Here is a 17,924-nt window from a genome sequence, read left to right as displayed (position 1 = left end):
GCTGGACTTTTTTATGTTTAAGTGGCCAGTCATCCTTTCCTTGGGTTGTGTGGCTTGACTGAGAACCACCACATACATCCTTCAAAGTCTGCATTTCTGCAGAGGTTTTCTATTGGCTTGTGCCAGATACCACTGTGGAGGCCATTTTTCCCCTAGTACAAGTTTTGTCCAAAAAAAATCTTAACTACATAACTATTGGTCAGTGATGAAGTATTTTTTTAACTTAATGCAGATAAACGACTTCTACTATACCGTAATAAAGAAAAATGTAAATGTTACTTTAAGTGTTCCAAATAAAGTCAAGTATAAGTTTAGATGAGGGAAATTAAAAGCTTTAAAACACTACAGTACATTACTTTAATGATCATGAATATACTCATCATGAATATATACCAATGATCAATCTCAGAAATTCATCTCTATGTGAATCCTCAAAATAATAGAACATAAGTAAGTCACAAAATAGGACGAAAAGGGAATAATATTACCAGCAATTACTGTAAATATTGTTGGGTTGCCCTAATGGTCACATTTATGTTTACCTAAAAGAAAATGTGAATATCTGTAGATAATTATATTTTACATAAAAGACATATATATTTTTTATGCAGAAGTTCTTACCTAAGTGGTTTAAAAGCCTCTGCTCTGACAAGTGGTGTCTCTACAGAATGTTCAAAGAGGGCCCCTTCTGGCCCTGAAAGACAGGAAAATATATAATGGAAAATGTAAGAAAATTGTACACTGATTTGTGCGCCATTGCAGTATCATAAATTAGATTTCTATACATTAACATCAAGGCAGATATATTAACAATATGTTTAAAGTTCGGAGGCCAATACCAGAAGAAGAAGAAAAAGGCAAAGTGAAGAGTGCAAATACAAATCACCAAAATGAATACAAAATCCTCTTGAAATGTACAAATAAATTGTTGAGATAGTTACTACAGTGACCCCTTCATATTCAAACAGTTGGGTAAATGTGAGATTTGCATTAAAATTAATAGCAGCTGCATAACTGAAACCCCACAAGTCTTTTGAAAATATTTAAGTCTTGTACAATACCACAAAAACAAAGATATTCAGAGTTTGGACTGAAATTTCTTCTCAGGTATTGCATCATACTGTATGGTAACATCACCAATTATTTAGACTTCCCTGTCTTTAGACTAAATTGGTGAGTAAAGCACAGACTTTCAGCATTAAGAAAAAAAAGACAGGGAAACACCAATTTTGACCACAAAATGAACAATTTAAACCTTAGTGACAGACATTTATTATAACTTGTGAATGATAATCATAAAAGAATCATAACATGAGTTCAAGACAGTAATCCCTGAATATTAATCTCATATTTCTGCATTGCTCTAACAAAAACAATCTGGTAGCAGAGACAAAAAGGAAAGGTTACTCACCTTGTGTAGTAACTGGAGTTCTTAGAGATGTGTGTCCTTGTGGGTCACACTTTAGGTGGCAGTGAGTCCCGGTGCCGTTGATCGGAGATTTACGGAAGCAGTGTCCGCGCGGGTCGAATGTGTGCAGTAGGCATCTCATGGTGTCGTTGGTGCCGTGTGTAGCACACGCAGAACCCGAGCCCTCCAGTTCCTTTTCTAGTCCGCAGAATCCTCACTGCGAACTCTGAAGTAGAAGGGAGGAGGGCGGATAGTGGAGCACCCACAGGGACACACATCTCGAAGAACTCCAGTTACTGCACAAGGACATGCTTATCTATGCGAGAGATAATGGAGAGAGCATGCTTAGAGGTTAAGACAAAACTGGCTTAATAATGCTCTTTGGCTACAATTTGGTATAGCGCTGTATTATACTATTCTACAAATTCAGGTCAAAAATATATCCACAGTACTGCCACAGTCCACCTGAGATCAACAGATGCAGATGTCTGAACTGACCCCCAAAGGCCATGCTGTGAAGAGCTTATGTGATGCCAACAGACCCCAGTTGTCGGCAGGTGGAATTGAACCTGGGGCCTCTAGAGCTAAATGCATGAGCCGCTACTGCAGGAGCTAAAAGCCATAAGCCCATAGAGCAGACACATTCATCTCTCTCTACTTAGTCTCTGTGCCACTAGATGGGATGGAACACCACACCCAGGAGGTGTGTGGGTTACATACTTCCCCTAGCTGCGGAAGCGCATCCCGCGCTTTAGAGACTTCCCCTTTTAAATGCTGGATGAGCCCCTACTTGTAACGCTAACAGACCCCGGTCGTCAGTGGGTGGGATTGAACCTCGGGCTTCTGGAGCTTAGTGCATGAGCCTCTACTGCATGAGCTAAAAGCCATATGGCTGTTAGCTAAGGCTGTAGAGCAGACTCATCAATCTCTCTCTCTAAGTGGTCTCGGCACGACTAGCTGGGACAGAACCCCACACCAAGGAGATGTGTGAGTCCATAAAAGAAAAGTAACAGCCCTTAATGCTTAACAGACTACAAAAGTTATGACGTCACACTTCAAGCGGGTAACCGTGAGGAAGGGGATTACTTTCCAAACAACTGGTGTAGGGTTATAACGATGAAAAAGGTCATTTTGTTTCCGTGTAAACGCTGTAACTAACTGTTTTAATAGGTAAGTGAGTGTATGTTACTAATCATTGAACCTTTAAGCAGTGAAAAGATGTGTTGGGATTGCTGCAATGTGGTTTAAATCGCCAACCATGTGGTGTGTCAGCCAGCCTTAACGCTATAATGCTTGCCGTCAGGAGCACAGTTAGTACATAACAATATTCAAATGCGCCATGGCAGAAAGAGGAAAAAGAAAACCCTCAGGAGCTGAGTATCGTAAACGAAAGGCTGAGAAGGAAAAGGACCAAGCAAAACAGCAGGTATCCTTCCCGAAATATCTTCTCTTTAATCCAAATAAAAATGGAAGCAGTTCATAGCATCCAGATGAAGGAATTTTACTTGGAGAGGAGGTTAGCTCACATCCGCATGGAAGCAGTTTGGAACATCAAGATGAAGGTATATTACTTTGAGATGAGGGTAGCTCACATCCACAAAAAAGCAGTTTGGAAACTCAAGATGATGGAAACCTATTTCTAGATGAAGGCAGCTCACAGCATCAGACTGATAGGGAAGTGGAGAAAATGTATTCACCTTCAGAGACACATGCAGAAATTGAAGTAAATGAAGTAAAAGGAAGAAAGGATGAGGAAATTACAAACAAGTTACAGTATAACCCATCCTCATGGCCCAGATGTGATGACAGTGTGCGGCAAATTCTCATGGAACGTGGACACGAACAAGTTCATGAATTTCCCTTCCCTAAGGATGGAAATAAAATAAAATTCTCTGCTCATCATTACAAGAGGAAACTCATTAATGGGGAAGAAATTCATCAAAACTGGTTACAATATTCAGTGTCGAAGGACTCTGTGTTTTGCTTTTACTGCAAGTTGTTTAGAAATCAAGCAATTGGTACATCACTTACTGAAAATGGTTCAAAGGACTGGAAACACATATCTTCAATTCTCTCTTCACATGAAAGAAGTAGAACATTTGGAATGTTTTCAAAATTGGAAAGAACTTGAATTCTTTCAAATTTTCTTGAATTTCCCAGTTCTGCGGAAAAGGACCTAGGGGTGACAGTGGACGAGAAGCTGGATATGAGTCAACAGTGTGCCCTTGTTGCCAAGAAGGCCAATGGCATTTTGGGATGTATAAGTAGGGGCATAGCGAGCAGATCGAGGGACGTGATCGTTCCCCTCTATTCGACACTGGTGAGGCCTCATCTGGAGTACTGTGTCCAGTTTTGGGCCCCACACTACAAGAAGGATGTGGATAAATTGGAGAGAGTCCAGCGAAGGGCAACAAAAATGATTAGGGGTCTAGAGCACATGACTTATGAAGAGAGGCTGAGGGAGCTGGGATTGTTTAGTCTGCAGAAGAGAAGAATGAGGGGGGATTTGATAGCTGCTTTCAACTACCTGAAAGGGGGTTCCAAAGAGGATGGCTCTAGACTGTTCTCAATGGTAGCAGATGACAGAACGAGGAGTAATGGTCTCAAGTTGCAATGGGGGAGGTTTAGATTGGATATTAGGAAAAACTTTTTCACTAAGAGGGTGGTGAAACACTGGAATGCGTTACCTAGGGAGGTGGTAGAATCTCCTTCCTTAGAGGTTTTTAAGGTCAGGCTTGACAAAGCCCTGGCTGGGATGATTTAACTGGGAATTGGTCCTGCTTCAAGCAGGGGGTTGGACTAGATGACCTTCTGGGGTCCCTTCCAACCCTGATATTCTATGATTCTATGATCCTATGAATTCAAATCCTTGCAAATGCCATTAAAAAGAAAGTTGTAGAAGCTGCCCATGCTGCAAAATACTTTTCGATAATACTGGACTGTACGCCAGATGTAAGTCATGTTGAATAAATGACGATGATCTGTTTTGTGGATACGGAAAAGTCTGCATATGAAGATAATGTTGAAGTGCTCATAAAGGAACATTTTTTGAGTTTCGTACCACTGAAGGAGGTGACTGGAGCATTTATGATTGAAATTAATCTACAAGAGCTTGAAACAATGTCATTATCTGTTGAAAACTTACATGGCCAAGGCTATGATAATGGGAGTAATAGGAAGGGTAAAGACAATGGTGTGCAAAGGAGAATGATGGAAATCAGTCCTAGGGCATTCTCTGAATTTGGTTGTCAATGATGCTGCTAGATGCTGTTTGGAGGCAAGCAATTTCTTTGACCTGGTACAACGTATTTGTGTGTTTTTCCTCAGGCTCAACATGCCGTTGGGAGATTCTGACTCGTCATGTAAATTCTCTAACTGTGAAACCACTTAGTCAGATAAGATGGGAGAGTCGCACTGATGCTTTGAAGCCTCTTCGCTATGAACTTGGAAACATTTATGATGCCCTAATTGAAATTTCTGATACTACCTTTATGAGATCATCTGGCAATACAGCACGTTCAGATGCAGAAGCTCTTGCAAATGGCCTTTCCAAGTTCAAATTTGTGACTTCATTCATTTTGTGGTATAATTCCTTTTCAAGATTAACCTTACTAGTAAGCAGCTTCAGGAAAAGAACTTGAACATACATTCTGCTATTCAAAAACTGCAGCAAACTAAAAATATTCTGGAGGAATTCAGAAGCGATGAAGGGTTTGAAAGAACACCGGTAGATTCTCTCGAGCTTGCTGAAGAAATAGCCTTTCCAACAGAATTTGAACTGGAGCCAGTTTGCATTCGGCAAAAGAAACAGCAGTTTTCGTATGAAGGATGAGACACCCATTCAGAACCCAAAACAAAGGTCAAATTTCTACTTTGCAGTCCTTGATACTGCTATTCATTCGCTTGACGAAAGATTTCAACAGATGCAGCAGCTAGAGTCAGTATTTGGCTTTCTATGTGATATCCACAGCTTGCAAAAGAAAACAGCAAAACAGATAAGAGAATTTTGTATAAAACTGGAGTCGGCATTGACTCATGAAAATTCAAAAGACATTGATGCTACAGATTTGTGTAGTGAGCTTCAGGCTTTTTCAAGATGACTTAAGAAACATTCCACTCCTGAAGAAGTACTAAAATTTGTTTGTGAAAATAAACAGACAGTTTTCCAAACATTTTTATTTCGCTACACATTCTCTTAACTTTGCCAGTTTCCATAGTTAGTGGGGAATGTAGCTTCTCAAAGTTAAAATTGATAAAAGCATATCTGCGTTCAACAATGGTGCAAGAGCAATGTGTTGGACTTGCCACAATGTCAATAGAGCATGAAATAGCTGGTAAACTGCATCTAAAAGAAATAGTGACTGAATTTTCAAAACTTAAAGCAAAAGAAGTCATGTTTTAAGAACACAGAGTGTTTTTTATTTGGAGTGTTTTGTAAATTAAAGTTAAAGTTTAAAGAGCTTTCTTATTTCTTTCTATATTGGATGTAGTGGTAAAGGCAGTTAAAGCAGGCTAGTGTAATAGATGATTTTGGATTTGTAATAAAAATTAACATTTTTAATGCATTTTTATTTGAAATTGGACTGAAATATCATCTAGCTGTCATGCACAAATCTATTCTGAAAATTTTGTGTCTCTATTTTATCTGATCTCAGAAACATTGGCTGGACAGACGGACGGACAAACCGAATAATTAAGCCTCTGTTTAAAAAAAAACGCTTAAAAAAATTAAAAGGAAAAAAGGGACAAAATGTTTCCCAGTTTAACAAAAACCTCAGCCTAGATCTGCCCTTGGGACTTGGGGATGGGGGGTACCGATTGCGTGGTTCGCCTAGGGTGCCAGTTGCTGGCAGCTAGTCTTGGGCCACCCCTGGTTAGCTGCATTCCTTATCCACTATCATATCCCAATATCCATATTTGGAATCAAGTACTAAGACTATTTTTGCTGTTGCCAGGTCAGGACATTTCTGCGCTTACAGGTTGATAGCAGTGAGCCTTTTTTAGTGCTTTGTTTAGACTGCCAGGGTCTATGCAAATGCATCACTTTCCTGACTTCTCAACAGCTACTACACTGATTATCCAACTTGTTGACCCTCTGACTTTAGCGAAGTCTTTTTTTCCATATGTTTTCTATTTTTAGCCTTCTTTTTCCATTCGTTTTATTACTCCCATTATTTGTTTCTCTTAATGCAATGGCAGAGGCAGTGAGGCAGAAACATCATGGCAATCTTTTAACAACTTTGCTCTTGGGATGCCACAGAGGATTATCTGCTCTGGACATGTTTTTTGTTTTGCTTGTGTGTCTACTGTATGAATCATAGATTCATAGAGTTTAGAGACAGAAGGCATCATCAAATAATCTAATCTGACTTTCTGTATGTCACAGGCCACCAACACCTGCCAGCATCTACACACTAAACTCAATAACTGAAATTAGACCAAAGTATTAGAGCCCATAGGAAACTAGACTATTATGTGTCACATGGAGAAATTAGGATGGACTAAGGTGCACCAACATCTGAGGTCCCTGCAATGGCAGGGAAATTATTAAGTAAAATTATACTCCGATAATCCTGCCAAGTGACCCCCAGCCACCGACTGCAGAGGAAGGCAAAAAAAAAAAAAAATCCAAGGTCACCACCAATCTGACCTGAGGGAAAATTCTTTTCCAATCCCACATACAGTGATCAGTTAGACTCTGAACACACAAGCAAGAACAGCTAGCCAATCACCTGAAATAAAAGATCCTCAGTACCACCTCAGAGCACTAGTCCACCCTGTCCAGTCTCCCATTTCCATCCATGGCAATCTCTGATGCTTCAGAGGAAGGAGACCAAACCACACCCACCAGAATACACGGGGGGGATACCTTCCTGACCCCTTCAGGTGGCTGACTGAATTCCTGTAGCATGAATAAATCATTTATCCTAGATTTAGTGTCACTAGGTTCATGCATGAATTCACTTGTTTTAGCTGTAAGTAGTGACTTCTGTGTTATCTGTATTACCTTAAATTTAGCTTATATACTTTGTCTTGGTATTCTGCTTGCAATTTACATTATCCTGGTGGGATTATGATCATGACATTGTATAATTATAATTTAGTTTTAGTTGGTTGCAATTTTGCTTCCTTCTCTTGCATAATAATGAGGAAGTCTTTGTTACCCAGCACATTCACTGATGCCCCACTATCTATTTGGCATTCAATTTCCTGTTTGTTTATGTGCTCCTACCTTGTCTTTGCATCTGGTGAGAGTTTGAGCATTACAAACCATTTACATCTGCTATTTTGCATTACACTAATGTCATATACATGCAAAGGTTCATCCTGTGAGCCACTGCTTGCTTCCTCTATATGGTGCATTCTTCTTTGCTTTTCTGTTTGCAAGCAAGGACATGTTTCCTCTTGCCACAATTATTGCCATATGGAGGGCATTTTCCATTATCATATTTTTCTCCATAGTATCTACACGTCTTCCTTTGCATTTTGTCTGTCTCCCCTGCTTTGTATTTGTGCATTTGTTTCTGCATTAATTTTGGTGTGTTTTTCCTTGCATTTTCATGCTTTCCCTGTGCTACTTGGTAACTTATCTCTGTGTCTGCTCCACTTATACTCTGCATTTGGATGTAAGCTTGTTCACTCTGAAAAAAAGCTCTTTTTGGCGATGCTAAATGTTGTCTGATTATCAACTAGAACCACAGTCAACATTACACAAAACTTTTAAGAGGTATTGCTGACTATCACCTTTCAGCATGAATATTGGCACTCTTTTCAAACCAAAAAACCCCAAACTGAGCAAAGCTGAAATGAAGGTTTTAGTATGTATCATTAATTTAAGAGGAAAATATGTAACTGAAAACTATGGTTTAACACACACACACACACACACACACACACACCCATCTGAAAACCAGGAAATTAAAATGTAAGGTTACATTTCAAATACAAAAAACAAACTATTAACAGAATACTATTCACCTCTCCATGCACCATCTATAACACTTATGCGTTATTGCCTTGGAAACTCTATTGTGACATTGCATATTTATATGTTTTTGATGAGATTACAAGTATGTTTCATAAAGGGAAAAATGTTGGTGTAATATTCTTAGACGCCTGGAAGGCATTTGCTTTGTATTGCATGGTATTTTGATTAAGAAACTAGTACCATACAGTCAACATGACACACATTAAATGGATTAAAAACTGGCAAACTGATAAGTCTCAAAATGTGATTGTAAACAATCATTGAGTGGGGCTACTTCTAGTGGGGTCCCACAAGGATTGATTCTTGGCCCTATGTTATTTAACATTTTTAGTAAGAACCTGGAAAAAACAAAATCATTAATGATAAAGTTTGCCAGTGATACAAAGATCAGAGGAGTGGTATGAGGAATCATGGGCCTTGAACATGGGGTCACAGATCTCCAGGTAGTGCTCAGACCATGGCCGCCACTCCATGGCTCACTCTAAACTACTATGGCAGGTATTTCTCCTTCTGTACATTGCTCCCTAAACTGCAGCACTGGGATGTAAGGGTGCAGCATGATCAAGAGAGGCCAGAAATCAGGCTTCCTATAACCCTGGATCCCAACCAGATTTTAGAGGGACTCCTAGGGATTCCATTGCAACCTCACCCCTCGAGTCATGGCAGCTCAAAAGCATTATTAGCAATACAACCATTGGTTTACTGCCCCAAGGTATGCACTATTGTTCCAGAGAGGGGAGTCTCATGTGCCGATTCTTCACGGCTCATTTACACCAATGCAAAGGTGAGCACAAAGTGAGTGTAAAACCTATTTACACTTACTTTGCACTGGTATAAATGATTACACAAAGTGCAGGACAACAGAAGATCAGGCCCAGAGAGCAAACTATTTGGGTTCAGTATTGTCTCAGGCCAATTATCTGTCAAGCTCTGAAGTGGAGGTGAAACCTTCTGCATAGCTATATTTCTACCTGCACAGGAGTCCACCTGTTTTTTTCTCTGCATATTTGCTCCCCTCTGTAGCACAGAAGTGGGGGTCATTTGGACCTTACTTTTGTTTTTTTGATCACCATGAGAATTGTCTGGCACTGTAACTCTGACAGTACTAGGTCAAATATCTCAAGCTTGATGAGAAAAAGGTGATTTCAGGAGTTAGGCTGCTCAGTGAACTCTCAGAATAATCATGTGGTTTTCTGAAATATAATTTTACTATAATTTACAAATGATTTTTTATCCTCTGCTATGCTGTATTTTAGTTGCAAGACAGTCAGCTTTCCTAATGAGTGATTAATGAGTTGTGGGTCTGGGGACAGAATAGGCCCACTGCTCCTCCTGCATGTCATAAGAGGCAACTAAAAGGGGGCTGCCTGGACAAGGATGGGCTTGGTCAGGTTAGAAATTTGCACAAGACACACCATATGATGAGCAAGTCAACGATGTCCGTACCATTTGATTGCAGCCCGGGTTAATAATGACCGTGCCATCTGTCTCCCACCAGGGCAGACGCGACAAGTATACTACTGGTGTAACTCCAACAAAGAGGATCCTGGGAGATATCAGCACCATAGCCACATGGAATGTAAGGACATTGAGACAAACAGGGAGGTTGAAAGAACTCACGTAAAAAATGGAACAATACTCCTGACACCTCCTAGGAATCTGTGATGTTAGATGGAAGAACTTTGAAGAAGTATAACAGAAGAAGGCCGTGTACTCTATTACAGTGGAGAGGACAAACATGTCAATGGCATAGGATTTCTTGTGCATAAAGATATAAAGAATTCAGTATTAGGATGCCACCCAGGGTCCAGCAGGCTTATTTCTATCCGTCTAAAGGCAGTACCATTTAATATCACAGTGGTACAAGTCTACTCCCCTACAACAGACTATGACGATGAGCAAATTGAAGATTTTTACAATCAGCTCCATGACATCATCGATAAGGTACACAAGAAAGATATCCTGATTGTACAAGGATATTGGAATGCTAAAGTGGGTGCTGATACACAGGCAGATTGGTGAGATTATTGTGGTCCCTTCTGTAATGCGGTAACCAATGAGATGGGATTGAGACTTTTGGAGTTTGCCAGCTATAACAATCTGGTTCTTGCAAACACATTAGGAGCACATAAAGCATTCAGATGATCAATCTGGCTGTGATGTAGACCATTAGGTGTGTGCCATGTTGACTACATCATGGTGCAAAACCGATTTTGTTCTGGGATTAACCAAGCTAAAACAAGGAGCATCCCTGGTGCTGATATTGGAAGTAATCACAACCTTGTGATACTAAATTTTTGGCTATGGCTAAGAAAAATTGTCAGGCCAAAGTTCACCAGAACCAAGTTTGACTTAGAAAGACTCAGAGACTAAAACATTGCAGTCATTCAAAGCAATGATTGGCAGAAAATTTGGCTCGCTGCTTGCTCTAGAGGAAGATGTAGAAACAATGACCAACAATTTCAACGCTGTAAGGAATGAGGCAGCAATGGACATCCTTGGGAAACATCGTAAGAAGACAAAACCATAGGTCAGAAACGAAATACTATAAATGTGTGACATCAGAAGAGAATTTAAAGAGAGACAAGAACAGCACTGAGGGAGCTGATAAATACAAAGCGATGGGCAGAAAGATCAAGAAAGGAATGAAGGTGGCCAAGGAGATATGGACTGAAAAACAATGCTCAAAAATTGAAGAGTGTATCAATAATAAAAATAGCAAACGAGCCTTCCAGGTTGTAAAAGATCTAACAAAGGAAAGATGGACTAAAGCTAATGCAATTCAAGACAAAGAAGGGAACAATCTTACAGAAGAAAGGGACATCATCAATAGGTGGACAAACTACTGTTCTGATCTATACAACCACCAGACAAATGGAGATCCTAGTGTCTTAGACAGCCCGGATTCAACAGAGGAGGATAACTTTCCAACACTACATGAAGTGGAGACACCTGTGAAATCACTCAAGAATGGAAAGGCTACAGATATTGACAACATCCCAGATGAATTGATGAAATTCAGAGGAGAAACAGTAATAGATATACTCACCAAGATCTACAACAAGATCTGGTAGACTGATGAGTGGCCCTCCACGTGGACTGTCACTAATCATCACTCTGCCAAAGAAAGACAACCTACAATTGTGTCCAAAAGTACCGGACCATAAGCTTAATTAGCCATCCCAGCAAAGTGATGTTGAAAGTCGTATTGAACAGATTGAAGCCAAGCAGACAATATTATCGCTGAAGAACAGGCTGGCTTTTGTGCTGGAAGAAGTACCACAGAACAGATTTTCAACCTTTGTGTTCTATGTGAGAAGTACTTACAACACCAGCAGGACATCTACCACTTCTTTGTTGACTTCAAGAAGGCGTTTGACAGAGTATGGCAAGAAGCTCTCTGGGAAACCGTGAAGAAGTACAATGTTGGTCATAAGAAGAAAAGGAGTACTTGTGGCACCTTATAGACTAACCAATTTATTTGAGCATAAGCTTTCGTGAGCTACAGCTCACTTCATCGGATGCAGTGAGCTGTAGCTCACGAAAGCTTATGCTCAAATAAATTGGTTAGTCTCTAAGGTGCCACAAGTACTCCTTTTCTTTTTGCGAATACAGACTAACACGGCTGTTACTCTGAAAGTTGGTCATAAGCTTATTCTTACCATTAAACAACTATGCCAAAGCCAGCAGTGCAGTTCTTGGCAATGGCACAATAGGACAGTGGTTTTGCGCCACTGTTGGAGTCCGCAAGGCTGCCTTCTTTCACCCACACTGTTCAACATCTGCTTGGAGTGCATAATGACTGATGCTCTAGAAGATCACATACACACAGTCAGCACTGGGGGGGGGAGTGCGAACAATCTCAAATCTTCGCTTTACTGAAGACATTGATGGCCTGGCAGTCAGCAAAGATGAATTGCCAACCTTGTGAAATGACTGGATGAAACCTCCATAAAATATGGCATGGAAATCAGTGCAAAGAAAACCAAGCTGATGACAAACAAAGGTGATGAGATCAGCTCACATACCACTGTCAGTGGACAAGAGCTGGAGACAGTGAAACAGTTCAAGTATTTGGGGGCAATAATCACTGATGAAGGATCCAAGGCAGAAATTCCGGCAAGAACTAGGCAAAGCTAAAGCCAATTTGGAGGAATAAGAACATCTCCCTGGAATCCAAACTGAAACTGCTGCACACATTGGTCATCTCCATTTTTCTGTATGTGTGCAAGACATGGACCCTTACAGCAGAACTTGAACAGAAAATACAGGTAATAGAGATGAGATGCTTCCGTAAAATCCTGGGCATCTCCTACTTTGACCACATCACTAATGAAGAGGTCTGCAATATCACCCAATGCGCTGGGTCATATGAAGACCTCCTGATGACCGTAAAGAAGCGCAAGCTGAAGTGGTACAGCCATGTAACAAGATCATCTGGCCTATCCAAGATCATCCTCCAAGGGACAATACAGGGGAAGAGAAGAAGAGGTAGACAAAAGAAGAGATGGATTGACAACATAGAAGAGTGGACAGGAATGGACTTCACAGAGACACAGTTGTCAGGGGTGGAGACAATTTGCTGATTGCTCATCAATGATAGTGTCCCAACGACCAATGTGGTTATGGGAGTGATGATGATGATGATGAATAAGGTATATAAGAGATGAAAAGAGAAGTGAAGATGCGTCACTATATTGTACATAAAGATAAAGAATTTCAAAATATTCTTGATGTGTTTTTGAAGCCTGCATGTATCATGTGTCCACAGCTTACTCAACATTCTATACAAAACTAATAACATTGTCTTTAATGAACAAGTAATACTTTAAAAGAGCTTATTTTAAAAATTGTTATAGTGGGCTTGATTGTCCTCTCACTTATACAGCTTTTATACTGGAACAATTTAATTGACTTTAATGGATTTGCTCCTGATTTTCAGTGATGTGAAAGGGAATCAAGCCTTATACTGTATGTCTACATATTAGCTATGAAACTGCACCGTTATCTTTGCCAACTAGAAGATTAAAAGAGGAGTAGAATACATATTTTAACATCACTATTTCAATGAATGTATGATTTTGACTTTGTGCACAGATAGTCCTTTTCAAAATCAACTAACAATTGTCCAGTCTTTCATATCTTTGCTAAACATGCTAACTATGCTTTTTTGTTAAAATTTGGTGTCCCGTGGGTATATAATAATCATTTGAGGTGGTTTCCTGGTTAAATAAAGTTGTAATTTCAATTAAGTTAAAAAGCAAAAAATCTTAAGATATAACCCTGAGGAATAAACATAATTTATGAACACAAATATTTTAACTTAAATTTGTCTTAGAAGTGCTAATTGTACACTAACTACTACTGTTATATTTTTATACAGTGAAATAACTTGCCTTGATCTATTAAAATTAAGACCTCAAGTTTTTAGAGTACTAATAATGAAAGCAAGTTAAATATGGCAGTTGTAATTAGGTTCTAAAATATGGAAACTGAAATTGAAAGTAAGTTACGTGGCAATGTCAGTATTTTCTTTGATGAATTATTCCAATTTAAATCCAGAGAAACTGAACTTTAATACGTACATTTTAAAGCAATTTAGACCTGGAAAATGTTGTTAGTGGCTACAGGTCACGTAAGTACTAGTTTACAATGGAGCAGAGTAAAATGTCTTTATGTATGCTATCAAATGAAAGCATAGTAACTACTGTTCTGAATTAATGTTAATGTGCAGAACTATTCAGACATGATCTGATAACGTCCAAGGCAAATTTGTCTTTTGGTAAGTGACATTTTAAATGCACTATACTTAATAAAGTGCTATGGTGTAAATATCAAAGGCAAGGGGAAATAAGAGCATGTTGTCACTTTAAAAGAAGGTATAAAAAAAAAATCACTGTTTTACAGCAGAACTGGGCAAAAGTTCCATGTAGAATTCTCAATCCAAATGGTTACACAAATAAGACCATGCAGGATTCCCTCAGTCTTAGTTTATCAATTACCATGTGTACTTAAAATAAGAAATGGATGAGAAAAACAGCTCAGGCACAACGTCTGCTACCCACAAGAGTTAGTTTAGGGTGAAGTTTATGCAAACCCCATTATAATGCTAATGACATTCCTAACCCAGCAATTAGATTTATTGATAAAGGTCAGAACATTTTCAAATTTTCCCTTTCCTAATGAGCTAAAGATAGAACTTGTGTTTACAGGCACATGGTTTAATGTAAATGTTATTTTAGATGAACTGTGTGTGATTTTGCTTTAGTTATATGTGGAAACGCATTTTTCAGGCATTTCTTAAATGTCTATTACGAACCTGTGATTCGAAGTTTATCTGTACCAACTAAAACTTCATTTTCATCCACTGTAAAAAGTGGCTTGCCATCTACGGAGTTGATCTGAAACTGTTGACCATGGACTTCTACCATTTTAGGACCTGAAAAAGCATATTTGACAAGATGATTATTAAGTGAACTTTCATAATGATTCCTTTCTTGCACTCTATACATAAATAATCAGCCATGTAACACCAGATTATTCAAAATCCACTCTTATCAACTTTGTGAGTCATCTAAAGGCATTTAGGAATTGTGAAGATACTATGGTAATGGCGGACATATGAAGGATCTTTGATCATTATAAGTGTAATATCGCTTCCTTAATTAACAAAAATACTGATGACATTGATATGTTTGCAACATCCTCATTATTAGGGAGAATAAGCTCTTCATAAAACAATCCCTTAGCTGTTTACACATCAAGTGCAGTTCTGGCTCCACATTTTACAAATGTTGCCTATCATGTTCTTCTTAAATCACATAAAATTAATTGAAAAATATTTTCAGACTTCGAATGCCAAAAAAATCATCCAGTGGACTGGCCATCCTATCAACACATTAAAATGAGTCAAAGCAGAGGGTTTGTCTGGCACTGTCTGGCCTGAAATGTAGATTGCCAGTTGTGAATCTATTTGGAGTTGGCTGATTGTTGAAGAGAATGACTCCTGTCAAGATCAAAGGGGGGTTGCGTTTTTCTTCTTCAAAATGGCAACTTACCCTTCTTAACAGACTCACAGATTCCTAAATCACTAAAACATATTTTATTTTGGTCTCCAAGAGTTGCTTTGTGGGCAAGCCTGTAACAGCCTAGACAATTTCCATCGCTATCCCCATTCAGGCCAATTCTTTATCATTCCCATTTCATAGACTCATAGAAATGTAAGGCTGGAAGGGACCTAGAGAGGTCATCTAGTCCATTCCCCTACACGGGACCAAGTATATCAAGACTATACTTAACAGATGTTTGTCTAACCTGTTCTTAAAAGCCTCCACTGATGGAGAGTCCACAACTTCCATTGATAACTTATTTTAGTACTGTGACAAAGCTCTGTCCTTCTCTCCATGGGTCCCGGGTTTCCTGGCGGATTTCACTAGCCTCAGAGGCTCACTGTGACCCTCCACGTACCCCTTCTCTCTCTAGAGACAAGGGTCACAGTCTACTGAGCCATTTTCATCATAAGCCAGTGAGGGAGGTGAGGAGAAGCTATCCTCCCTTGCACAGTCTCTGTTGTCTCCCAGTCTTAGTGATTAATCGGGGGGCGGTGGAGGGGGGGCAAAGGGGGAAGCCCAGGCCCGCCCTCTACTCCCAGCTGCAGCCCAGGGACCCTAATAGTATCAGCTATGGTAGCTGACCTTTTAGAAACATGACACGTACAATTCCCTGGGCTACTTTCCCACAGCAGCCCCCACTTCCTCAAGCTGCTCTTCACCCTTAACTCAGGGCCTCATTCCTTGTGACTGATATGGTGTGTACTGCTCAGACTCTCCAACAGCACATCTTCCTTCCACAGCTCCTGACATCCACACCCGCCTAACTGGGAGGCTTTTAACTAGTTTCAGCCAGTCCCTGATTGGCTTCAGGTGTCCCAATCAACCTAGCATTCTCCCTGCCTTCTGGAAAGTTCTTAATTGGCCCCAGGTGTCTTAATTGACCTGGAGCAGCTGCCATTTAACTTGTCCTGGTACCAGGGATTTGTTTAGCCTGGAGCTAATATATCTGTCTCCCACTACTTTTCTATAGCCATCTGGCCTTGCCCCATCACAGTACTTAATTATCCTTACATTTGGAAAGCTTTTCCCAATATCTAGCATAAATCTCCCTTGCTGCAGATTAAGCTTATTACTTCTTGTCCTAAACTCGATAGCCATGAAGAAGAATTGATTACCATCCTTTTGATAATAGTGTTATCAGTCTTTTCTCAAGATTAAACATGTCCAATTCTTTCAACTTTTTCTTGGCCCATGTTTTTTAAATCTTTTATCATTTTTGTTGCTTTATTCTGGACTTTCTCCAATTTCTCTTTCTTAAAGTGTGGTGCCCCAAACTGGACACACTACTCGAGCTGAGACCTCACCAGTGCTGAGTAGAGTGGAACAATTACCTCATGTGTCTTACATATGACACTCTGTTAATACATTTCACAATGATATTAGCCTTTTATGCAACTGCATCACATGTTGGCTCTTATTCAACTTGTGATCCACTGTAACCTCCAGATCCTTTTCAGATGTATCACTGCTTAGCCAATTATTCCCCATTTTGTAGTTGTGCACTGATTTTTAACTTCGTAAGTGTAGTACTTTGCACTTGTCTTTACATAATTTCATCTGGTGATTACAGATCAATTCTCCAATTTATCAAGGTCAATTTGAATTCTAATCTTGTCCTCCAAAGTGCTTGCAACCCCTCCCAATCTGATGTCATCCACAAAATTTATAAGCGTAATCTCCAATCAATTAACCAAGTCATTACTGAAAATACTGAAAAGCACTTGTCCCAGGACAGACTTGTGCAGCACTCCACTAGATACTTCCTCCCAGTTTCACAGTGATAACTACTCTTTGAGTGCGTTTTTTTAAGCAGTTGTGCACCAACCTTATTGTAATTTCATCTAGACCACATTTCTCATGTGGAGCTGTGTCAAAAGCCTTACTAAAATCAAGATTTATCACATCTACTGCTTCTCCCACTCCCTCCATTCACTAGGCCAGCGGTTCTCAAACTTTAGCAACCCATTTCGGGCAGGGCCGCTCAGTCCCAGGCCCTGTCCCAAATCCACCTCTTCCCCCAGGCCCCACCCCACCTCCTCCCGCCCCCTGCTCACTCCATCCTCCCTCCCTCCATTGCTTGCTCTCCCCCACCCTCACTCACTTTCACCAGGCTAGGGCAGTGGGTTGGGGTGCAGGAGCGGGTGCGGGATGCGGACTCTGGGAGGGAGTTTGGGTGCAGGAGGGAGTTTGTGTGCAGGCTCTGGGCTGGGGGTTGGGGTGTGGGCTCTGACCAGGTGGCGCTTACCTCGGGTGGCTCCCAAAAGCAACTGGCACATCTCTCTGACAGCGGCTCCTAGGTGGGGGGAGCGGGGGGAAAGGGCAGTGTATATGTGCTGCCCCTGCGCACAGGCAGAGCACCTGTAACTCCCATTGCCTGCGCCCCCAACCCCCTAGGCTGCAGGGATGTGTCGGCTGC

The 17,924-nt window shown here is 40.3% G+C and overlaps 1 protein-coding gene across 4 annotated transcripts in view; it reads right to left on the bottom strand.

Annotated features, from left to right (window-relative positions):
• Positions 1–17,924, bottom strand: part of SGCG (sarcoglycan gamma) — a 138,610-nt gene that overhangs the window by 32,208 nt on the left and 88,478 nt on the right. For 3 of the 4 annotated variants that reach the window (XM_074958434.1, XM_074958444.1, XM_074958431.1), the window contains 2 exons: positions 14,716–14,835; positions 622–694 (listed from right to left, as the gene is read on the bottom strand). In XM_074958434.1, coding sequence (XP_074814535.1) covers positions 622–694; positions 14,716–14,835 — 193 coding nt within the window. The remainder of the gene's footprint in view (positions 1–621; positions 695–14,715; positions 14,836–17,924) is intronic. The other variant, XM_074958453.1, reaches the window with a different exon arrangement.

This window comes from Natator depressus, chromosome 1 (assembly GCF_965152275.1).
Source record: "Natator depressus isolate rNatDep1 chromosome 1, rNatDep2.hap1, whole genome shotgun sequence".
Taxonomy (NCBI): domain Eukaryota; kingdom Metazoa; phylum Chordata; order Testudines; family Cheloniidae; genus Natator; species Natator depressus.
The sequence above is the reverse complement of the archived record's forward strand: the minus strand, read 5'-3'. Positions and strand labels throughout refer to the sequence as shown.